At 38.3% G+C, this 25,775-nt stretch overlaps 1 protein-coding gene across 1 annotated transcript in view; it reads right to left on the reverse strand.

Moving 5' to 3' along the window:
- PIGK (phosphatidylinositol glycan anchor biosynthesis class K) overlaps positions 1 to 25,775 on the reverse strand; it is a 63,044-nt gene that overhangs the window by 31,906 nt on the left and 5,363 nt on the right. The window contains exons 4-9 of the mRNA XM_084211218.1: positions 25,268 to 25,403; positions 23,937 to 24,048; positions 23,495 to 23,591; positions 23,034 to 23,151; positions 22,161 to 22,271; positions 18,020 to 18,192 (exon numbers count right to left, since the gene is read on the reverse strand). Of these exons, the coding sequence (XP_084067344.1) occupies positions 18,020 to 18,192; positions 22,161 to 22,271; positions 23,034 to 23,151; positions 23,495 to 23,591; positions 23,937 to 24,048; positions 25,268 to 25,403 (747 nt within the window). The remainder of the gene's footprint in view (positions 1 to 18,019; positions 18,193 to 22,160; positions 22,272 to 23,033; positions 23,152 to 23,494; positions 23,592 to 23,936; positions 24,049 to 25,267; positions 25,404 to 25,775) is intronic.

Genomic DNA, 25,775 nt, shown 5'->3' on the forward strand with positions numbered 1-25,775 from the left:
ATTCACAGGTGGTTTCTAATCCAAATACTTGACACAAAATCTGGCATCTCAGACACCTGCCAAGTCCAGATTTCTGATTACCTCACCCCTCTTGCTGGGAAGGGACAGATGCAGTAGCTCAGAGCGTGCCACAGGCTATCAGAGCCCTTTCTCTCTGCACTCTCCCAGGGACAAGAAGAGAGTTCCTGCTAGAGCAGGAAGACAAACAGCTCTGAGGGTTACAGGCATGTCCCTCTCATTTCTTTATTCTCAGTTATCTTAAATTCTCTGTACAGATTTATTTGTCTTACTGCAAGAGTAAAGAGATAAAACCATTTTAGTAGGGAATATTTATTTACAAAGTTTGCTTTTATTTACATATCAATTCTGCAGCATGGTAAATGCCAAGCAACATTTAAGCAATCATCAAAGACCTTTTTTATAATGCAATAAAGCAAAATCTACTTCTATGAAATGAAAGTTCCTAAAAAATTAATTAGCACATTTTTCAACAACACCTATATGGGTTGGACCCAGCTGACAGTAAAAATATGTTAGTAGAACTATTACACTAACAAAAATGTCTAATGAAGACTAGTATTAAATAGTTATTTTTGAAAATGGAACTTAAACTTTTAAAATTAAACCTTCAGTATTCACTCATGCCCGAACCTAAGCTAACCATGACTTTCTAAGACTGCCTTACGACAGTGGAGTACATACAACAAACGGCTTCACCTGGCTTTACTTTCAATAATAAAACAGAAAAAAATAGCAAGTTCACTCTTTTGTCAGAGGATTATTCCACGCTGGTTCTTTTTAAACAAATACACAAAAATTATTTAAAATGTCAACTAAGATTGGAGGCCTAGTATTTTTACCCTAATCTCAGTCTTTATCTCATTCTTATGGTCTGTTCTTCCATTATTTATAAGTCATTTCTGCAAACGTTTATCATCTACAGGACATTGCATCAGTAAATCTGAATGTTAAACGTATATTATCAGTAGATACCAGCACCAACAGGCTGTGTGAAACAGAAAAGATCACAATGCCAATCTGTCACTCAGTTTTTAGAATTTCAGCCTCTCAGTGCATCTTGCATAGAAGAACAAACTCTCCAGTCTTTCACAATCCCAAACATATATGTGTATATGTATATATGTGTGTGTGTGTGTGTGTGTGCGTGCGCGCTGCTGCTGTGCGTGTAGACACGTATGCATAAAAGGCAACTTTGAAACTAAGGCAAAATTAAAAGTTCATTTAGCAGAGATAATGAAGCCAGATTTCTCTTCTGACACCTTCAGATGGAATAAGTAACAGAGAAACAATGGAACAACTCCAATTACACAGTAATATGCTTAAGAAAAAAACCTCCATAAATTAGGAGAAGCACAAAGCAAGCAAGAGCCAAAAGATTTCGTTCTAAAGAATTTTACATGCTACATTATCAAATATATGAAATCTAGTAAAGAGTTTACATTCTGTCTTGTACCTTTTAACTTCATGTTTTACCTGTTTCATGGAAAACAATCTTCCTTTTTAAATTACTCATTTTCTCTCATATTTTCATGAATGCTCAATGTACCTGTCACCAAAACTGTGACACAAAATGAACACCATGGTGTAAGGTGTGCATATGCAGATGTTCATTGCTCAGCTACAGTGGATCCTCACTCATAAGTGCACTCCCATACACTACTACAATGTAAGTAACCAAAACCATTGGCACCGGATTTTTGTACAGCAGGAATATCAAAGTATTTTAAGAATCCTTTCTACTTGCATCACCATATAGTTCAACTCTGGGTTTGCAGTTAGTAATAGCCAAAAATGCATGATGGCAATTGAGTACGCTGGTGCTCTGCCCAAGGAAACTAAGGAAAAAAATATTTTCTTTCTGCATTTTAAGTCTGGTATCTCTGTTGCAATTTCTCTATGTGCACTCTGGAAAGGCTATAGAGTACAACAGAATCTTACTGCAAAACTCAAAGTATGTGTTGACTGTTTGCAGTTCGTGCATATATTCTTTATGGCTGCTGGTCAACTGAGATTTCATGGACATGAGCTTTTTATACCTTAATGTCTTACTTCCTAGAAAAAGAAACTCAGCAAAAAACCCAAAAAAAACCCCAATCAAAACACCAACCCCAAACCCTGCATTTGTCAACACTGGGATGAATGCGGCAAACGCACCCATGCCCGTTTTGGTAAATACACGGCACAGTAACACACTGAACTTTCACTAGAGAGCTGCTCAGTGACTGCAGCTCTGTCTCATCCCAGAGTCCTGCACTGCAAGGCGATGATGCAGTACTGAGCGATGCGCTGTGCTCCCGGAGCGGGCGCGGGCCGGCACGGACACCAGGGCAGGCGGCAGCAGGAAAGGCACCCACTGACTGCACTGCAGCACCTGCAGCACCCACTGACTGCACTGCAGCACCCACTGACTGCACTGCAGCACCTGCCCTTCGCACCGCTGCCTTCCTGCAAGAGCTGCAGCCTGCAGTCTACAGGGAAGCCATACAAACTCTGCTAAAACACGATTATGGACAAGAACATGACAGTGCTGATGGCTCTCCACAGGTAGAAATTCCTGGGGTCTTCCACTTATCTCAAGAATGTGCGATTTCTTGTTATTCAAAAACTTTTGCTACTGATCTTATGGCTATAAAAATATGTTGACCATGTATGGGCCACTGCATCTTCAGTAAAACCACCGTTGCACAAGAGGTGTTTTCAGCAGAGAGTGGAGGATATTGAAAGGTTACACAGACAATATAAGACAATGGCATAGCCAAGCACAACATGAACTGGTAAGGTTATATTACAGCCACCTCAGGAGTACAATGAAAAAGTGAAATGAAGGTCTGGAGTTTAATTTTGTGGTTTTCTGTTTGTTTGTTTTTAAATAAAACATAACAGAACTACTGATCTCTGACATACACATTAACCCTTACAGACTAATCATATACATGGTATGTCATAATTATTTTCTACTGGAACCTTATTCACTCCACTGTAAATTGACAGTACCTTACTGTAACTTACTGTTTGAAATCTTTTCTTTGAACAAACAAACAGTTTTGACTGTATGTACACCATAGAGCTATAAAGGTAAGCAAACCCAAAGGGAATATAGGATAAATTGTGTAGGGTAAACTGCAACAAGAGAGATCCTGAGCAGGAATACTCTGAGTAGATGCCAAGCTTGGAAATGCCTCAGTCAGCTCGTAGGAAGACTGTTATGTGGAAAAGACCAGTATAAGACAGCATTAAATATTAAATTTTAATAACTATTGAACAAAACCACAAATGAAAAAAAACCAAGTAAACAATCAAATAATATATTTTAATTTGGTGAAAGACACCCTTTCCACAAGTTTATTCATCTGGAGAGAAGTATTTTGCAAGGTGGTTTATTTACTTGCACCACCTAGTGGGGTTTATTTTCATCTACCAAAATAGTCAGAGGTCAGTCAGTTGTGTTCCTACCTTATGATGTTAGTGACAGACTGCATTTTCTCACAATATAATGTTTCAAGCCTCCACAACCCGCTAACAGCACTACACTGCTAAGTTTCCACATGTCTATAAAAACACAGCACAACAAATGCAAGACAATAATACCTATTTCACTTGTATTGAGTTCTGCAGGAACTTAACAGAGATGTCACAGAAAACTGTTTGATGAAGCGGTGTTTATGAGTTTCAAATTCAAAGTACACGTCAACAGTACCTTGTCAGAGCATACCATACATTAACTCCAGAGGCTGAACACATTGCTAGGTGCTAGCAAGGTCACACACTGAGATTTGGAAGACTTCTGCAGGACTTTTGAATCAAACCCCTGAAAGAGGCAGGCACACAGTGCAAAGGGTTCTGCCTGCAGGAATGAGGGCTCATCAGACAGCAGCAACCACTTGGGACATAGCCCAGGTGCAGCAGAGCAAGCACCTCCACTCCCTCCATCCTGGCTCCAGGATGTTCCACCACAGTCTGTGCTCATTACCTGGCTGCTTTATAATCCTCTGCCCGGCACAAAACTACTACATGAAGTCCAGCCACACTGGCAAAATTTATCAGGTCCAACCCCAACCTGATAATAGACAAGAATTAATGAAATATGCCATGTAAGGCTTGTATTGAAACACTAAAATGATCTTGTCCAGAATGCATCCTTTTCCTGGTTCTTCCTAGGGAAGAACTCACATACTGGAGTAAGCAGTCTGCTGCATTTGATCTGGAGCAGAAGCCATGCTATAAAGGCACTACAGAACGTTTTTAGATGAGGAAACTAAACAAGAGATCAGTGCAAATGTGCCTCTAGATCTTACATGTGAATTTTGCAGAGAAAGGACCTTAAGCTTTTACAGAAATTCACACCACCTTTCTTTCTTACCAAATTCATAATTTCACGATTTCAACTTAATCAGTTTCAGTTCTCACTTCCATACAAATGTGAATTTGTAACTCTGACAACAGCAGGGGAGAAAAAACGCTCTACCCACTTTACAATATGGAACTCATCACAAATGTTTCATTTGGATGCACAGGAAGACTTTGGGGAATGATGAGAGACTTTTTACCCTTCTATAAACTTCCACATGAGACCAGAGGAGAGGAAAACACTTTTGTTTCATAGTGGTTTATAAAATAACCAAAATCTGTTTGTTCAGAAACAATTCCTTTTTTTCCAAAAGAAACAGATGCCAGTAAGAACTGGTGTGACATGCACACAAAGCCCCAGGCTACAGCTCTGTCTAGGACAGTTAAGTACCATCTCCTACTACACAGAGTCATCTTCTAACAATGGGAGAGGATGACTCTGCTGCAGCCAAGCACACAACAACATAGCCTTTGAAGAGAAGGCAAGAATTGAATCAGACTGTATTATAAAGAAAGGATAAAGTGTTTCTTGTTCTCCTTTTTATACTCAAACTTTTAGATTGTTTCAATCCTCATGTAAAGCAGCTTTCAGGACAGAATATTGAAGTGATTTTTTTCATAGTTTTCTTATTTGGTTACAGTTCCTACATGGGCCATTTTGCTCTATGAGGACTAAGATCAAATTTAAGACAACAGCTATGTAGTAACTAGGAAAGAAAAGATGCCTGCCATTTTATCCCATGGACATTTGATGCTCACCCACATAAAATCTAATCCTGCAAACTATGAAGCAATATATAGGCAAAACACCAGACTTCTTACCCAATACCAATGCACTGCAGAATGCTGACTCCATTCAGAAAGACAAAAACGACAAAAGAAGTATGAAAGCTCAGCCTTTAAGTTAATCACTGATACCAGAATGTAGGTTCAGATACAAAGGCACAGGTGACAGACTGTACCTGTTAATTTAAGTAAAGGTTCTATGAATGGGCAGCTCACACCCCTAAACTTATCAATGTAGCTGTCTCCTGAAATTTTTGTCCTTGAATTTTAAAGTTGCCTTTGCTGCTCCTGTCCTGAAGGACAGTGCTAAGTGATCATGAAGAACTCACAGTAGGTCACTGTGGAACCACATTTATTAATAGGACTTTTGGTCATGTCTGTACCATAAAGAACATTTTCAGAGCCGACTCTTCTGCACAGATTGAGACTGCAGTTGCTCAGAAAACCATTTGCAGAGGAAAAAATGAGGTAAGAAAAAAACCCCAACAAACAGCAACTCATAAAACTTTCAATCATTTTTAACCAAATTCATAAAAGTATCTCCTTAATAGGGTCTAATGGGAGCTAAACACTAAAACTTTATCAACAGTGGTCCTGTTTTTAAATAAAGACAAGCTACTGCTTATCAGGGATTTCTGAGATAAAAGCTGAGCAGTAATCATATTTGCCTTAAATTTAGTTTTTATTTTTAATGCTTTATGAAATGGCCCTCATATTTTCTGTTACATTTCTGCTCTTTTTACTCAGCTATTTTCTAAAGCACTGGTGGTTGCTATGGTAACTTTGGCTTTTTTCCCCTCAATGTTCATGCAGGTTTTCATCAAACCCAATGACTTTTTTTTTAATCTTATCTGCTCTGTAACAATAGTTCTTTGACTAAGGTGCAGGATACTGTACCAGATGAGAATCCTGGTATTTCACAAGAGCAAAGGAAAAAATGGCAAGTTTTGCTAAATTCTGAAAACTAGCAATTAAAGCGGGAGTTTTCAGGGGGTTGGTTTGTTTGTTTTTAAATGTCTGAGTACATTTCTTTCTTCTTATAATCTGCATATTGTGCAGGTGAAAGATAAAGCCAATTTTTAAAAATAGCAATGCTTGAAGAACAGAAGACTTTGTGTGGAAACTTTTTTGAAAGAAAAGTAATTACTGTTGTTTCACACAGACTAAGAAGTACACAACTAAACTAAATGAGAACTGTGTTATTTACTGCATTTCCACTACGGATTAGCATCAGTCCAAATCTTCCTGTCACAGAAAAAAATACTTCTGGGCACTTTAATCCACTATTTCTTAAGATCAGCACACAGTCTGTTACCAAGTTAATCTGTAACCTACAGGAAACAAACTGCACATGCCAACAAACAGATGACATACATGCAAAGGTTTGAGCCATTTCCAAACACTCTTCCCTAAGATTCTAGTTTAAATCTATTTTTCCAAGAATATTTAAGTTTAGGGCAAAATTTTTCAATGTGGATTTGGTCTTAAAGGTTTGCTTTCCCTTGTTGCACTCTTGATATTTTCTACAGGACAAGGTTATCTTTTTCTGCTCCAGACAGGAATGACCCTTCAGGAGAACTTACCACCTTACTCACCAAAAGTAACACACAGCCATTCAATCAGACTAAGCTAATTAAATGACACAACATTAAATGAACATACAGAACTGAACATTCAAAAAAATAAATCCACACCAAACTTTTGGCAAGAAAGAGATTAACTACTTCACTCACTAAACAAGGTCCAAAAGTAGCACCACTGGACTGAAGTTTTACTCGAAGAGAATTACCTGAATCTGGCCTCTGACTTTTAATGTTTACAGGGCTGTGCTGGAGACAGTTTGATCCAGTTCAGCAGAGTGGGCTACTGAAATAACCCTTGCTAAAATTAATTACATTTAATGGTGTCATTTTCTTAAGCAGTATCAAAAACATGAGCAAAACCAAAAAGGCTTTACAAGCTAAGAAAATTACTGCTCCACAGAATTCAACTCCGAAAATTATTTTGTATTACTTTCTTTGGGGATGGGTTGCATTCAATATCCTTTGCCTCAACAGTTATAATTCATCTTTTTGTCTTTTATTATGGCTATGGAAATTTGCCTTAATTTCAGGTTATATAATCAGAAGCTTTTTTTTTTTTAATTTGACTAGATGACTATCATGCAGATTGCTCTTATTTCTGATTATATTGATTTCCTGATTCCCTCCTCTCCTAGTAACTTTTTTCAATTCCATATGTAAGAAGCCTGCCTAAAAATTACACTTCTATTTTACAAGGACAGGTGAAAATAAATAATCTACAATTTGCTTCACTTCATTTCAGCAATTTTCTATTCAAATTTCTGGTGAAGTTAGCTTTATTACATAATTATTCTTTTTACAATTCTAATTACATTTAACAAAATAATCTGATTACTAGATGAGCACAGTAGGCATAAAAGGCATTAATACATTAATTATTCCCTGTTTCAATTTGCATTACCCTAGTTTTACTGAGACTTCAGTTTGTTACCATGTGCAGGTTGCATATTCATTTGGCACATTAAAGATGGTTGGATTTCCTCAGTAGGTGGGATCTCCTTTCCAATGATATTTGTACCAGCCACATTTTTTACAGCTTTCTCTTATGCTCACAGCAAGATACAGGCAATAGTCACACAGCAATTAGGTCTCTTCCATAGCTGCATTTTATGATATAATTACCAAGATGTAAAATGAGCTTCCCCTCCCCCCACTTTTTCTTTCCAGTCTCAATGTATCTCATAATGGACTTCTTTTTACATCCAGAGAAAGCAGAAAGAAACAGTTAGAAACCGGTTAGAAACAATTACCTAGGCTATCTAAAACCAACTAAGTACCTCCTCGGTGATGTATGACCATAAATAAATACCACATCAAACTACTAATCACTATTATTCTAAGACATCTCTTGCATCTATAATTTTCACCCATAAAACTCACATAAATGTACACAAAATTCAATGCAGTGATAATGATAATCTTCTAAGAACTGCACTGTAATTTTAAATGTTTTATATTTACTATTATCTGAATTTAAGAACAGTCATAATACGGCAGAGAATTACGAACTGGTTGATGCATACTCTCCCATAGTGTTAAAGAAATAATTATGTTTGCACAAAACCTCAATAGTGCAATATAATAAGAATTTTGTGACCAGAATGGAATCCCTCTGTTTGCAGAATATGTACAGCTACATATAAAAACGACTTTTTTTTCTCCCACACTCCACCACCAACTGGAAATGTGCCCTCATCCATAACCTTTCCACAGCTTCCAGTGTTGCTGGAAGCATCCCCAAGAATGACAACTGGAGAATCTGTTTTCATGACACAGCTGCTCGTTAGTAACTGAACAGACACATCACATCAATGCAACCATTATTACTATAAAATATTTAGAGTGACTGAATCTATGGCATGAGAACTCTCCCTGCCACAGCTAGCTAATATTTTCTCTTGTCCTTCCTAAATTACTTTATAAACCCACAGATTAATAAAGAGCCTAATATTTTTCAGTAGTGCCATTAGATTTGCAAACCACATAGAAATATTCTGATTTAAGGACAATTTTCTATCTAACCACATTTTTTGTGTGCACAGTTTCCAGTTTTAAAACATTACAGCAGAGTGCAGATTTATCCATTTTACAGATATGCCATATATTTTTATGGAGACATCCATAAGCATCTAATAAGACAGAAGTCAGCTCAGAATATTTTGTAATAAAGTACCTGTTAGTAAAAACTATATCAGAGGGAAACCACACACAAAGGAAAAAGGAACTAGGGCACTCTATTTGACAGCTGAGGAAAAAACAGAGGTTACGTCCTCTATGGCTGAGATTTAGAGCAGTTTCACTTAGTGGCTGTTCTGCTCCAATTCCCCAGCTAAAATTTAGACCTACAGCAAGAAGTCTTCATTCCTATTTTATTCTAGCAGGAAGTCATGGTTCAGACTCTTAAGTAACCAACAGAAAAAAAAAAATACTAGCCAGTGGGGAACTATGAAGCTTAAATATTATGTTACAGTTAAATTGAGATAAACCTAGGAGCAACTACAGGGTTCACTATATCCTCCCAAACTAAAAAGTTATAAATTCTAAACTATTCAGAGGTGTAACTTTTGTCCTACTATTTCAAACACAAAAATACTACTGAAATTTTAGAGCATATCTATGGTAACTTGTCTCACTTGCAAATAACACAGGATCAAGAATCATCTAGGAATACAAGTAACCCTTTCTGACTTTTAGCTCACTCAAATTATTTAATACAATTATAATACTATATGCACTATCCCACCTGCCAAGTTTAAATAACTTTTGTGGAACAAGAGGAAAAACATATTCTTATCTACTCCTTTCACACAGTTTACACTTAGGTACACTTTCTGATGGCATGGAAGATCTAACCATTCCTATCCTTCAGAGCACTGTGCTCCTTGGGAGGAAATTCAGATAGATAATCTGCAAGCCAGATTTGGCCCCAGTTTTGGAAAGCTTCTGCCAGCAGAACTGTGGCCCTGGGCTGTAGTTCCAGGAAGGCAGCCACGGGGAGAACATCTCGGCACCAAGCAGCCCCAGCCTCCCATCCCTCTGCGAGCCCAGGCGGGGTCTGAGCAAACTGCACAGCGAGCAGTGCCATTCAGCCAAACAGCCCAGCCACAGCCCAGCTCTGCCCCTCTGCCACAGAGCCCTCAGAGAGGAGCACACAGAGCATCTGCTCTCTCCCTGCAGGGCATCTCCCTCCCCTCCCAGCGAGGCAGCAGATCTGCCATGACAGCAGAGTGCAAGGGCAAGAGGCGAGCAGAGCGCCCGGGAACCTCTGAGGCACAGCCACAGCGTCTGGGAGATGCAGTTCAGTGCCTGCTCTGACAGCCACTTTGGCTTTCCTAAGCAGGATAAATGCACCCAGCTTTGGCTTAAGAACACTCAGTGTCCCAGGACAGCAAACCCACTTTCAGTAATGGTTAACTTGATGAGGGTACTCGGATTCCTGAAGTTAAACGTGAATTCAAACGTTTTTCAAAGTACAAGAGGTAACCCACTTCTACCAAGTACCTTCCACACATTCTGAATCTGTATGAATCCAAGCATCTGTCATTTATCACTGACTGCTGAAAACCCAACAGTCTAATGAACATTTTTAAGTATTGAGATACAAAACATAGAAAGAATGAAAGCATAACAACAATTTAAAGATTATCATCTGTTGAAGATTAATCCAAAAGATTAACAGAGCTTTTCTTTATCCTTCAATCAGTGTCTAAAATTATACAAATATACCAGTATTATTCAGTCTCTTCCTCTGCATCTGGTCCTTACAAAATTGATTTTTTTGGTATGTTTTTCATATAGCAATTACACAGAGAATTACACAGAAAGTAACACTGTAAACTTAAAAATCCAGCAACAGAAGGCAGGAGGAAGGTGCAATATTTTTAATTGTTTCCGTTTCTGATAAACCTTTCCCTTACTAGTGGAGTAAACTAGTATATCACCTACACTTCAGCAACTTCTTTTAACAAGTAGGAAGAGAAATTTAAAATGGCTATCATATAATTCAAGGAATTTATGCTAAAGCAACTTGGAATACCAATGCTCAACAATTATTCTTCCCTACAGGAAAGGAGATTCTAGCTTCCATTGTGGTCTTTCCTTCTCTTGGAACTAGTGGACTGAACTATTCTTGTCTCAACACTTGGCTGGGGTGGAAAGAAGACACATTCTCCCTCTCCAAACTTGCTTCTAAATTCTCATTCCTGCCTGTCACCAAAATGCTGCTCAGGTAATGCAGTGCTCTCACTAATTTCCTATCGTATGTACAAAGTGAAAGGGGAATTCCCTAAACAATCTCATGGTTTCAAGCTACATATTTTGGGAGCCCACTGATTTGAACCATTCCTGCATCCGTAAGAAATATATATATATTTTGGTTATATTAAAAACCAGTAATTTCAGTTTGCCATAAATACTGGTGCTACATTATATGAATATGAACACATCTTCACACTTAAACACAGATTAGCAACTCCCAGCTCATTTTGTGAAAGAGAAATCCTGCCTGTCTTTATGATCCAAATTAGCTCTGATCTCTAGACAGATGACTAAGAGGGCTTCAACAGCTTCAGTTCTTTTTCAATATCTTATAAACTTGTGCTCAATTTAACTGGCAGAGCAGAGTTTGGCTGTCACCATTCTGTAGAAGCTGAGCATCCAGAGTTGCCATTCCAGGAATCTCCAAATGGTAAACTGGAGCCAAACTAATTAAGTGTACTAGGATTCAAAAGATACAACATATCCAACCCTGAACAGGTATTCCTTCAGCCCCCTAGGTATCCTGCTTTCATCCTTTCTTTTCTTGTTCTACTTCAGGGAATACAGAAGACTTTATTGTGCTTCATTATTTCTTGTTTGTTTCTCCTGCTATTTACCAATAACAAACTCTTCATGCAATCAGTCTTCTGCCTACAAAAATGCTGAATAAATCCCATTTTGCAGTAAATTCTTTATTTACAGTATTACTGTCTTTTACTGAAATATCTTTCTCATCTCAAAGTTAATATTTTGCCATTCTACAAATTTTATAAAATAATCTTAACAGTAGCTTAGGCACTTCAGTAAATGTATTCAGCATCTGTTTCTATAGATTTCTGATACTCTTGACCAAACACATAAAACAATCTCATTTTATAAAGTAATACTAAACAGTGCTCAGCAAGCCATCTGTAAATCCAGTGCTTTATGTGATCAGAATCACCTTCTGTAATCACCTCTAGTTTTCTTTCCTTTGATACAATTGTGACTTTCCTGCTCCCCTGATACCAGAAATTTGCACTGGTCTATTCAAAGACCTAGCTGGATGGAAAAGAGATGCCTGGCAATAATGCAATGCTTTTTTTGAAGTTCAGCTCTTCTTTCACAACTTAAATTTCACTTCTTTGCTACAGAACTAGGTCTCAGTGTGCCCACTGAGCAGCATAACCTCCCTGAGCATAGCAGAGCCTTCAGAAACAAGCAGGGACACATCTCAATCTTCCAGACCATCGTGCAGCTCACCAAAACCAACAACTGGGCTTCAGGGACTTGCATTTCACTAATCAATGTAAGAGCTCTATGATGAGAGTTTTGGTCCAGCAAATGCCTGACTTGAGAAAGGTCCCTCCTATTGAGAGGGCTGGAAGGCGTAGACCAAGATCAGTTTATGGTCTTTTAACCATTGTTATGTAAGTACCTTGCAAAGGTACTTACTTCCCTCCACAGCCCCTTTCCCTCCACAGCTTTGGACAAGATGTGGGTTTTCAGAGGCAGAAATTTCTGACCATCCAGAAGGTCATCCCTCAGATGCTCAAAAAAATCACCAAAGAAAGTGCGAGTCAAGAGCTATAGTTTTGAAACAAAACCTTTTTTTAATTACCAAAAAACCCCCCAATATCTGTCAAAATGCATGGTCAAAAATCCTTTTGAAGGAACAAAAAATAAATTGTTCAAAGCTGCTTTTTAAAATACCTTGCTAAATAGGGACTGTAATTACCAAGCACAGCACTTTAATGGATTTAAAATCTTCTTAACACAATTTATACTTGCAGTTCCTTTTGATATTGTCAGTCATCCTTATTTATTTTATACCAACATTACACTAGTGAGATTGTGACCTCCTATGTAATTTTTCCTTCTACAGTTATCATACTAATTTCCATTGTATTACCTTGAAAAGTTCCTTTACACTAGCAGGTATAGGAGCGTGAGTATATATGTCTATGAATATATATGACCTATGGGTATATTGACCTATCTTTATGCAAGCAAAGAAACCCCAAATATATTTTATAAATAAAATACTTTAAAATACTTTAGGAAATCCAGCAATAATATTTAACAGCAAGTATTGGCTCACCCATCTTCTTTGATTACTTGTAGGCTATTAAAAAGCACACAGATTAAAAAATCCAAACTAACCACTAGAACAGAATAAAACTGCAAGACATTAGAGGAAAATACAGAACGTGTGTAACTGATTAGTGTTCTTCATGGGAAAAATTATGAAACCCATCTGAAGATTGTGGTCTTAGAAGTAACAGCTTCTTATTCCCACTGGGAATTCAACTCTGATGTGTAGAGACCTGCTAAATTCTGAGGGCTTTTTTCTAGTTTTACATTACTCTGAAACTGAAATATGTTACATCTCTATCAGGTTGGGACAGCAGGCAAATAAGATAAAAAGCCTCCAATTATCCCATTGAATTTCCAACGAAAAGGACCAAGCAGAACTCCCCGTTTCCACGCCCGCCTGATTCCGAAGGGATTCCGCAGAGCGGGCCGTGGGGTGGGCACGGTGAGGCCCCCCGGTCCTGGTCCCAGCCCCGGTTACGGTCACTGTCCCTGTCCCGGTCCTGGTCCCAGCCCTGGTCATGGTTACAGCCACTGTCCCAGCCCCGGTTACGGTCACGGTCCCGGTCCCGGCCCAGGGCAGTCACTGTCCCAGCCCCGGTCCCGGTTACGGTCACTGTCCCGGTTACAGTCACGGTCCCTGTCCCGGTCCCGGTTATGATCACGGTCACGGTCACGGTCCCTGTCCCGGTCCCGGTTATGATCACGGTCACGGTCCCTGTCCCGGTCCCGGTTATGATCACGATCACGGTCACGGTCCCTGTCCCGGTCCCGGTCCCAGCCCCGCCCGCCGCGCTCCCGCTCCGGCGCGATGGCGCCACCTGCCGGCGCCGGCCGGGAGCGGCCGCGGGTGCGCCCGGCGCCGCTCGCCCCGCGGAGCGCGGGACCCCCCGCCAGGAGCCGGGACCCTCCCGGCAACGGGAGCCGGCAGAATGAGTCCTAAAAGTGAATATGAAACGTGAAAGAACTCCACATTTGTGGCACCTGGTACAGACTGAACGGGGACCGTGGAACAAACCCGGACATTCTTATTTAAGGAAAGCCCACTGAGCTGAGCAGCAACTACTTGCCAAATAAACAAATTACCTATTGGTTCATAAAGTGGATTCCCCAAGGCTTCAGGACCACGCAACTGCAGCTTTAATTATTAAGAACATCAAATTAAAAATTGGTGGTAGAAAAGAAGAAAGGACAGGAAAGAGACACCAATACCCACACACAAAATAGATTGAGGGAACATTAGCTGGTAATATTCTGCAAATGAACCCATTACTCATAATTAGCCTGTTACAAGCATCCCTCCTAACACAAGTGACCAATTTATTTATTTTTAGGAAAACAGTCACTGCCAGTAGTGAAGAATCACAATTCTTCATAACAGAAGCATTAAATACAAAGCCTAATTCTCAAAAGCAATGAAATTAGGATGGTTTTATACAATGCTGTCTTTAATTTGCTTCTTACTACCCTCAAGGGAAATATTCATCCCAATTTTTACCAACACTTTCTGCTGATACAGGTCTTTTCCTCATGACAAGAACTGAAAAGGAGAAAGTGTTCCAACTGGCTGTAGAGTTACAATCCAAGTTTGAAAGACACACTCCTAATTTATTGGATTTTCCTAAACCTGCAGGACTCCTCCTCCAAAGAAGCAGGATTTTTTCTACTCCTTAATGCTGACTTTTTGCACTTGCACGGGGATTTAGACAAAACATAACCATCTGAAGCCTCAGAACCCCTAGACCGTCAGATTTTCTGCTAAAATTGGCAGCTACAGATCCTGTCAGGACTGAGGGCAGCTGCAGAACAAGCCCTTTGAAGTGAACACAGCTTAGACTGAACCAGCTATGAAGAAAGGAAATAGCAGAGGAACCTTCTCTTTATTTTTTAAAGCTTTTACTCGCAAATATTCACCTACCACTACGTGGATAGAAAGAAAGCCTCTTCTCTTGGTTAATTAGTAGTTGTTCTCTGTATGAGTCTCAGCCCAAGCCAGAGGAAACTTCAAAGGCCTCACTCATCAAATGTCACGGCACGAGCTCCACGTGAGGCTGCCAGTTCTGATCTGGTTGCACAGCTACGGCTCACGCTGGGCCTGGGAGCGGATCTGTACAACCAAGTAATTGCTAAGCAATTGTGTAACAAAAGAACAAACTTCTATTGAAAAGATTTGGCAAAGTCACAGCAGTGGGCAAGATGAGAACTTGAACAGTCTGCCAGCAGTACAATCCTGCTACGTGTTCATGCCTCACATGACAGCATCTTTACCCATAATCTGTGTAATCAGTGGTTTACCTCTTTTGTTCATTTGAGTGGTTTACCTCTTTTGTTCATTTGGCTCTTAATGTCCTTATCTGCACCTGTGACACCTGCAGCTTTAAAACAAGAAAATCAGATCTAACACAGACTACTTAAGACTATGTCAGAGCTGAGGGCCAGATTTCATTTTCTGGTTATGCTCTGTAACACAAACTTTCTGTAGCATTCTAATGCCACCAGTATGTAAAAGGAGAAGAAAAGGTATCAAGCTAACATTGAGGGAAGAGTAAAACACAGCACATTATTCATAAAGGAATGAAGCCTCGAGATGTCATCAAATATTAAACCAATAACATCTTCACACTCAGTAACCAATGTAATATAAATTATGATGTACTAGTAGTAGATATTTGTGATCTATCAGATACCTCTTGGTCAATAAATCTTACAAACTCTTAAGGGCCCAAATTCAACTCTCTATAACTTTCCTCTGCTTCATCAGGGCTTTTAAAACAATGTTGGGCATAGACAAGATTAGTGATTAGTCATAACTATTTTGGAAGGATTATTTCACTTTTAAAAAGCTGGGTTGAGTTTTCTACCAGTGAAACAAAAAAAGAATAAACCAGGCTGTCATAGTCCCATCCTTCCCCAGCTGTTTTTCCTCACTGTTTCAACAGCCACTGCATTCCCAAAAGGCACAGAATGAACTGACATTGAGAGGGTTAAGAATAAGCACGCATAATTCTTTCATTCATGAGTCATTCTTACATTATTTTGGGACAATCAATGTTAGCACCTATTCAAAAATCATGTAATTTGTGTTCTCACAAATTTTGTGTTATGAACATTACACACACCTCAGAAACAGGTGTGTGTAATGTTCATAACATTCTTTTAAAAAAACTGAGTAACTAGTTCCTGTAGATCAGATGCTCCAAAACTGCATTTTTAAAAGGCATTAACATTTTCATTTAATAAATTCACTTGAAGCTGTAATTTGCTGTAATTCTTAAATTTGTTGTAGCTAAACAGCTGTCATGCCAAGATGTACTGACCTCAGAATTCTGCTTAAGGAATTTATTAAGCACTCCACATCACTGTCTGTTAGAGCTATACTACAATTTTTCAGTACTTTTTTAACCAATTCCATACTTTCTCCTCCATTAAAAACATATTGTCTATAAACTCTTTCCAAATGGTAACAAGACACTGAGAACTTAAGTACTTTTTTAGAAAATTGTATAAAGGAGAACTAGTAAAGCAGACATTAAACCAGCATGCCCCCACCCCTTCCAATTTCACAGACTTAAGTGGATTGCCATGATAATGTAATACAGCTTTCATTAAATATCAGAACATTTCACAAGGATAATATTCCTCTCTGTGCATGAATGCCCATTTCTCAACATGCTTCCATGTGTGCAGTGCAGTAGCATCAGGCACCAAAAATCTCTCCATTACTGACACCAAACTAACACACACAAAAAAAGCTCAAAAATCCAGTCATTTCCTGTTTCAGAATGACAAAGTCCTTCAAAATCTATTACTTCTTTCAATTGTCCACAAATTAGAAACCCACATAGGTGTGTTTTCATCATGGTTTTTGACTAGCAATGTCAAATGTCTTTTACTTGCCAAGAGCTTTTTTATTCTTCAGTGAAAAAAACAATTTAATTCCACTAAGTACTGTTCTATACTAAGGAATCACTAAACTAGCTAAAGATTTATATGGTATGTACTAATGCATACAACCCAGATATAAATACAATATGAAAGTAAAAGATGAAATACACTAAACCTTGCAGGATATTTACAATGACAAGGACCAGAGTTACTGTTACCTTGAAAATAAATAAAACTGCTATCCGCTGGCTTGAACAACAGTAAACAACAAGGCAGACAAGTATTTACATAAATTTATGTGTTGAAAAGTATTTAGTCCCTGACATAACACAATATTTCAATCCTTTGCTTCCCCCTCCTACAGGGCAGTATCATCAAGCACAAAAGACGCAACAGAAATGGAAGTACAATGCTAAATAAACCCTACAGAACAAGCACATCTTCCTTTACATCTTCCCAATAGGTGGCAACAGAATCCCAAAAATACAAAGAAGTTTATACTTCTTTCTTCATCCACAAAGTAATGGAAGCCCTGTTACGACTTCAATCAATGAACGAGCACCAGTAATTTTAATCAAATGAATCACTGCATCTCAGGAACAGAAATTCTCAGGACAGAATAATGTCAAAGGCCAGAGAATTCAGAGAAATGAAACAAAGCATTTATTAAAAAGCTAATTGTTATCAAGCACCTAACCTGATGGGTTATACTCAGTGCTTATCTGGGAGGGGCAAATTACCACAAGCAGGAATTGCAGTAACAAAATATTTGAGCACTAAAGAAGAAACGTTAAGGAAGAAAGAAAATTCTAAACTACTTCTGTTGCTGTTGACACCCATACCTTGGCCTTAAGCAGCATTTATTTACAAGGGTCAGGAAATGAGCAGGCACTTCTAAACAAAGTTTTCAGCTGACAAATTTGTGCCAGTAGGAGGTCCACATTAACTCCCTGATTCCTTGTAAGAAATGACAGGAAGTCAGAGTTCTTTTTCCTTGGCAGTTAAACAACTGCTTTGCTTTTGTGGCCCAAAGCTATAGAAATCAGGTGTAAATAATGCCCACTCACTTGCTTTCCGGGCCAGCCACATCCCGGTCCAAGGCAAGCGTCTCTGCGGTGATCTCCACCTTCCTGACGCTGCCGAAGAAGTCTGTGATCAGAACGTTCTGAGGGTCCCGCTGGAACAGGTCCGTCCGGTGCCCAGGGGTGGAAACACACAAGCTTTTTGGACAGACCTGAAACTGGAAACCAGATGGACAATCACATTCTGTCCCTCATTCAACACTCTCTACATACACCTTCCAGAATGAAATTACTATTATAAGAAAGATAAATAAGACATATAACCAGTACAAGCGCCACAGCTGAAAAAAATGGTTGAAAAAAGATATTAAAATGCATACACATCTTGATTAAGCATTTCTGAAAACCTTTTTCCTTACAATAATGCCACTGGAGTTTAAAAATGCTCCTCTGAAAGCCAACCATCAATTACATTGAACTGATAAATGCACAAATATATTGCTGAATATAGATGCAGCATGCTGCTATAACCTTCCAGAAGTTACAAGTGGGCATAAATTCTTCATATTTACCAAAAGGAGGCAGGCAAAATTAAACCAGCTTTGATAAGTTGCTACATTGAAGGCTTCATAAAGAAGCAAAAATTTACATTTTGATCAGGAAAAAAAAAATCCAACAGTCTCATTTCTAATTTATAGCCTACAAATTAATGCATAGCATCTTCAAATACCAAAAGTGCTTTATTTACATTAAGTTCACAAACATTTTGTGACACCTACAAACCTTATTATTTATTTTATCCATGTATTTTGTCTACATATCAGGTCCCCTATATCCCACACACGCTGCAGCACCTGAAACACGAAACCAGCACTAACAAAAGCAGAAGGAACAGTGACAGATTTGTTGTAGCATTTAGAACACCTGGCAAGACAGGATGTCTATGAAGTAACAGGTTTGTTATGTACCCAGCAGACACTGAAGGCAATACAAATGCATGTTGGACACAAAGCTGTTTTGCACAAGTCCTACCACACTTGCCACAACACCGAGCCCGAGCCCAAGCCTGTAAGCACATGGAATTAGGCTGCTTGTCCAGGGACACCTCAGCTCACTTTCACCTTCACCTGAAGCAGACAAGCACACATATACGCTCAGCTCTTATTTTAAAGATTCCCAACTCTCTTGTTGGCTGCTATCACACAGCTGCTAAAGAAAAGATGGGGCAAATCATCCCCTTGTTATCCTCCCTGTGGTGAAAATGAACTAGACTCATCAGCATCATGCTTCCCACATAAAAGCCATTTGTTAATGCACACACAAACTTGCTACAGTTCTCATTTTCACCAAAACACTATCAATTTTCTCCAGCTTTGCTCCAACTAAGGACAGAAACATAAAAACTAAGTCTCTGAACTAAACTATAAAAAGTAAGCATTTATTTTAATCCCACTATTTGAAGCATAAATTTATGCTTCAAGTTATACAAGTAAGTCTCTTGCCTCTCTCTCTTTGGACAGTATGAATGTCCTAAAAAACTGCATCAGCACTGAAAGTGGGAAACTGATACTGCACCCAACTAATTCTAACCTGTCCTGCAACAGTCTACTACCACCATATATTGATATGAATTTGAACAAAAATATGAAGTGGCAGTGAGAAGAAAACTTCAGTGTTAAAAACCTACCCAACCACTACCACGCTGTGAAAGGACTGCAAACCAATTCCATCACAGCAGACTAACACTAATAACCAAGGTCTTCTGACAAGAAAAGGAAAAGGCAAACACTGGCTAAGTTAAGCACACTTTTTCCTACATTGAATTTTCCAAATTTTTAAAATTCTTTTTTCAAACAGAGCTAAAGAACTCCCTCAATTTTGTTATCTTAACTTTTCTAACAATTTAGCTATCTTATGATAAATGACACCTCACTTAGAAATTTATTTGAATCTTATTTTAAATGTTCAAATGTACAACATTACAATGTACAAATTTCAATGTAGTCTTTCTTTTCAGGTAATTGTGATCAAACCTATAGTCAGTCATTTGCACAGCTTTATGCTATCCCTTAGCAACACAGATGGAGCAGGTGGGGAGTAGGTGGAGTGGATTATGAAAAATGATGTATCATTCTTTGCAGGAATGCAATATCCAAATCCTAGGTGCATGTGAAGAGAAGCTGTTTCAAGAGTGGTTAGAGAAAAGTAAAGAGGTAACAGGATAGAAGTGGTGCAACAAATACAGAGTACTAAAAAAGAGAAGACATTAGACATATCAGAAGATCAAACAACTGAAGATCATTTAATTTTAAAGCTAGGTAGTGAGCAATATAAGTCACCCTGATCTTGGAAAGCATTAATTTAAACTTTAAAAATCCGAGTTGCAGAGTTGGATAGAGTACCTCCAGTGCCAGAGTACCTCCTGCAACTGCTGGCAAAAAAAACAGGTTTGTATCTTTACCATGGACTAACCATATGTCATTTTGGAACACTTAGATGAAGCCTTGAAAAGCACCAACCCAAAGTCAAGTGGTCATATTTGTTGAAATGTGTGCAGATTACCACTCAGTACCTGATCACACCACGGTCTGTGTTGGAAGAGACCCTAAAGATCACCTAGTTCCACTTTCCTACCAAGGGCAGGGACACTTCCCACTAACCCAGGCCTTGAAGTCCCATCCAACCTGGCCTTGAACAGGTTATCACAAATCACAATCTACTTGTGTCCCTTCTCTTCCACTGCCCGGGCATCAATCAGCAGATCAATGCATGATAAGATGACTTACATGATGTAAGGAATTCACCAGCATGAAAACTTCCCTCAGCTCTTCCTGAATATTTGCCATAACAACATGGTTAGGTATCTTCTCTGAAGAGCTCAAAAAGTAACTGGCAAGCTAACAAACTTCTACACTTTTCACAATAATCAGATTAACATCCTCCTGGCCAGCTCACCTATATCACTTCCCAGAGAGTGTCTTAGACAGTAGAAAGCACTGTTCCTTTTTATTACTTTTTATTATTAACACAAATTAATTTTCTGGTTCACAGTGAAATTTGAATGAACAGGCTAGTCAAAGATACTTAATCAATAAAGACATATTTTTCTTTATCAAGATTTATTTTAGACTTACCTGTATCCCAAAATTAGAAGATATTATATTATAGGACAGAATTTCATTCCCATAGAAATAAGAACCTCAAGTCTTAGCCAATGAATTAATTCTGTAACAACATTAAAATCTGCCAAGTGTGGGTTGTTTAGAGAGAATTCTTGCACACATGTAGCAGCCAGGCTAACACCATCCTCTGTAGACAGAGGGTGGCATAAAACTTTTGAGCAGCTGCTCCTTTTACAGAAATGAATCTATGACAATGTGTTCTGTAAGTGGTGGCTCTTAAGATTACTGATGTGGCACAGCAGGATTTACAGCTACAAGATACCAAAGTATAACCCATGACTACAAAGAAACTAGCATTGGAACAGGTATAAAGGGTTAATAGAGCAAATAAAATGTGATTATTTTTTATGTCATCTCACCAATGTATACATCTCATTGCTAGAGAGGCATTTTCATAAATTTCGTCATATGTAACCTGGTTGGATTCTTTTTTTCCTTCTGCTTCATACCTGAAATCTACAGTAACGTTTGCCTCAGCTATAATTAAGTCCAAACACTGATGGATTTGTACTTATCTTGCTCTGGAATCTAAGCAGATATAGAGATAAATTAGTGTCTGCAGGCATTTGTGAATGCACTGTTGGAATTTTAACTGTTTAATCACCTTTACAAAACAACATCAATGCCTGCTTTTCCACATCTGCAAAGTGTCTGTTATCCTGGTTTCAGAAGCTTCCTGCTAAAATATTTCACATGTAAATGCTTCATTCTATTGATATGAATATTTAATGAATACTTTATTATTTTTTTCAGATAAAATACAAAATCTGGCTAATTTTGGTTATTTTTTTCTGGAGCCAGCAAAGCACTTCCATATGAGGACAATCCTCGAAGTGTTACACAACTACATTTAACAACAGCAAAAAAACCCTCTCTGCAAAGCTGCTTCCGAGAGAAACAGCAGGAGCATAAAAAGCATTTGAAGAACCCTACAGACAAAATAGATTAGTTTTGGAGCTATTAAAGTCATTAGCATATTCGTGAATGTTGAGTATTCTACTTACTAGGTCATTCATATTTGTCTGACTGGCTGGATGGATTTCTTCCAAGAACTCTAACACATAGAAGGTGTATCTGTCCATCAGATGAACGCCAATCCCCAGGTCAGGCTGATGCTTTAAAAACAACACACAGCAGTTATTGGGCATTTGCAGGACAGAACTCAGCATTCAGCAGAAGGAACAGAATGTAACAGCATATTGCAAAAGTTAAGCTTAATTTTTTTTGTTCTTAGGCAAATTATGCAAAGAAAATGGCTAGCTGTGAAGAAACCTACTGCTGATAGGCTGAACAATGCAGTTTATCTATAAACTGTATCCTTGTAATAGCTATGTTGCCCAAAAGGCAGGGAACCCCTTTTTAATAGTCCAGCATGGATCTGTGGACTTTGAAAACAGGGCTGGGAGGGCCAGTGTATCTTACAGCAGTGCATGGGTTCAAGTAATCCTGACCAGCTGCTTTTGGTCTGGCTGGGATCTCTCCTATGGCCCCTTCTGGGATCTCTCCTATGGCTCTCAGCTGCAATTCAGCGGGGATATAATTACAGGTGAAGGTTAGCATTTTGTTTTATATCAAGTATAGATTGAATATTCCTCACACCCATCTCTCAGCAGTCTTCCCATAAGATTCCTTGCCATCCTTAGACAATGCATAAACTGGCCAGCAAGCACAGAAATCCATCATTAGCCTGGTTCTTTGGGACAGCACACAAAAACCAGCAGGAACAGTACACTTACAAGTTTTGTCAAACCCCCACAAAATACCTTATCCATTCAGCAATTAGAATAAGGGAAATCATCAGTTAAAAGTCAGCAGGAATTGTGCTTCTAATTCAGGCATTCTGAAAGCTGTTTTCAGGATCATGTAAATCTACTTACTGATAAAGAATCTTCTCCTACTTGGCTGCTAGCCAAGGCCATTATATTGGGTGAATAAAATCGTTCATACATGGATGCTCCTTGACAAGTATCAATAATAAACAACAATTCATTGTACCTGAAAGAAAGAAAACAGCCTCCTTACCCATTTCTACTTAAACACCATATACATACTTTGCTTTTTAGTTACCAGGGCAGCTGCTCAGAACCTAAGGAACAGGAGCTCACCCTGATCGGTTTTAGGATGTGAGTTTGCCCAAAGCAATACTTTAAGCAGCTCTAACTGCAGGAAGCTAAAAGTAAAAACTAAAACTCTGCTTTCCGAATGCAAACTCTCAGGCAATTTTATGGACAAACAACAGTATCACTACTGCAGATATGCAAAGCCTACCAGTAAGACACACTTAAGAGTATGCTCAGGATATTCAATATTCAATGTCTACATAATGCTTATTTCTTACCTCCTTTTCTGCCACATTTGTTCAAAGGCATCAGCAAGTTCTACATTTGTGATTTCTTCAGAATCCTGAAATTTCAGGAAGCCATTTCCACCATGGCCTGATAAAAATCAGAAGAAAGGCAAGATTGTGGGTTAAAAGAAGATATACAGCCGTGTTAATAATTGTTCTAAAACAAGGTAAACACAATTCTCTTTCTACAGAGACAATCCAACAAAGCAAAATATCAGTACAGTAAAAAAAATACACATCCACCATTTCAATTGGAAACTATGCTGGCTTCATACTGCTTTACAAGCATTTTTTTCTTAATTAGAATGACATGCTAAAACCAGAAAAAAAATATTTTGGTTAATCCTTTTGTGCACTTGGACTACTGATGCTTTCAACAAACCCATCCAACTGAGCAAGAATCAATAGATTGTACACAGAAACCTGCAATTACCTGTCATATATATTAAAATATTGCTTCTGTCATCAGAAAGAAGACGTTTAGATCGTGGTGTGCTTGGTGGGATTCTTCCCGTTAAAACACGCAAGAAATTTTCCACAGTAACCTATGAATAGAAGCATAAAGTCATTTTCTAAAGATAAAAATATTGATCAGCCAAAGGCTGGGTTACAGAAATTAAATAATGGAACACTAAAATATGCAGTGTATCTAACCAAACATAGTATGGTGTGGTATAAACTGCACACACTTTTTCTGTGTAAGGTTTTACTTCAGGTTAAGAATCATGTGGTACCTTTTACTTCACTCCATTAAATCAGCCTGTTGCTTAATTATATCCAATAAATCTACCACCATTATAATTTTTAAATACATTTACATTGATCTAAAAACCTGTCAGCATAAAGCTTCATTGTGCCAAAGCTGCTCCTGTACTCACAAAATGCTCCAACATTAGTGTCTGTTACCATGGAAAAACAAAAGTTTCAATTCCTTCTGCAACTCAGGAAAGAAAAAACAAGATCAATTCAGTTACATAAGTCTGAGTGATCAGATAAGATCTAAGTGGTAACTGCAAGACATCCTATAAAACACCACCTCCTTTTTAAGTACATGTGCACAGCTCAAATGCCAGCAACAAATCCATACCCAGGAAAAAATATGATAAAAAGAATGTAGCTCTACTCCAGTTCTGTGTCTTCACTTATTTGTATAAAACTTCAGAGAAATAAAACATCTACTATATACTTAAGTACAATCCAATAAACCTCTAGCAATAATTCTATAGCACTGTTGAACCAAGAAACTGGTGTGTAATTTTGTCTCAACTGGTAAAGACACTGCCTGGTATGGAGTATTACATGAAAAGAAAGGTGACAGAATGCAGATTTTATACAGTAATCACTTTGCAGTAATGATTAAGTTATGGCTTTTGTTTTATTTTAGGAGCATATGCTTAAGATTAGGAATTGAACTACATCTATCTAATAAACAATTCACTTGCACTCAAAAATTTTCACAGTAATTTTTGTGTTGCAAAGATGATACTCTGAGCAGTCATTTCCAGAGAAATTTCAGTAATGTGATTCTATTCCATTATTTAAAATAGATACACTAAACATGATTCTAGTATAATGAACTTCAAATAGAAACTCAAATATCAAGGAAGGGAGGGGTATGTATTTCATCAGCTGATAATAAAAGCCCAGCCCAAAACCAGTAATTTGAACAGAAATACTTCCTCAGACTTCCTCAGAATTCTTGAATATATCTTTAAACTAACACTAAAAAATAAAGACTCAGTGTTTTAATTAAAGCACAGTTACCTCATAGCTTCTGTAATCCACTTCCACATCATCTCCATAGACATTTAGCTCCATGTTTTTATGACTAAACACAGTAGCAGGTTTGGGATTTCTGGGATTACACGCCATATCATCTGCCAGCATCAAGACAATGTGACTGTAAAAAATAATTTAAAAAAATTCAGACATTCTTCTTTCATATAACAGCCAAACAGAAATTAGAACAACACTCTTCAACAATTACAACAATAGCTTGGATCTTTAAAAAGATTCCTGGAATTGCAAGTGAAACTTTGCATAGTTATACCCTATTTCCTTATGAGCATCCTCAGTATCATGAAGATGTCACACACAGAAATGGAGCTGGCTGTCATTTATCCACAGGACTAAGTCAGGCCAAAGAGGAGCAGGAGAGTATTTGACATCAGCAACTTTAGTACACAGGCTTGCCTGGACCTAGGGGGCCAGAGCTCTTAATAAAATAATTCAGAGATTTTTAAAGGACACTAAAAACAACCAACTCCAAGAA

Source organism: Fringilla coelebs (genome assembly GCF_963513975.1).
Source record: "Fringilla coelebs genome assembly, chromosome: 9".
Lineage (NCBI taxonomy): Eukaryota > Metazoa > Chordata > Aves > Passeriformes > Fringillidae > Fringilla > Fringilla coelebs.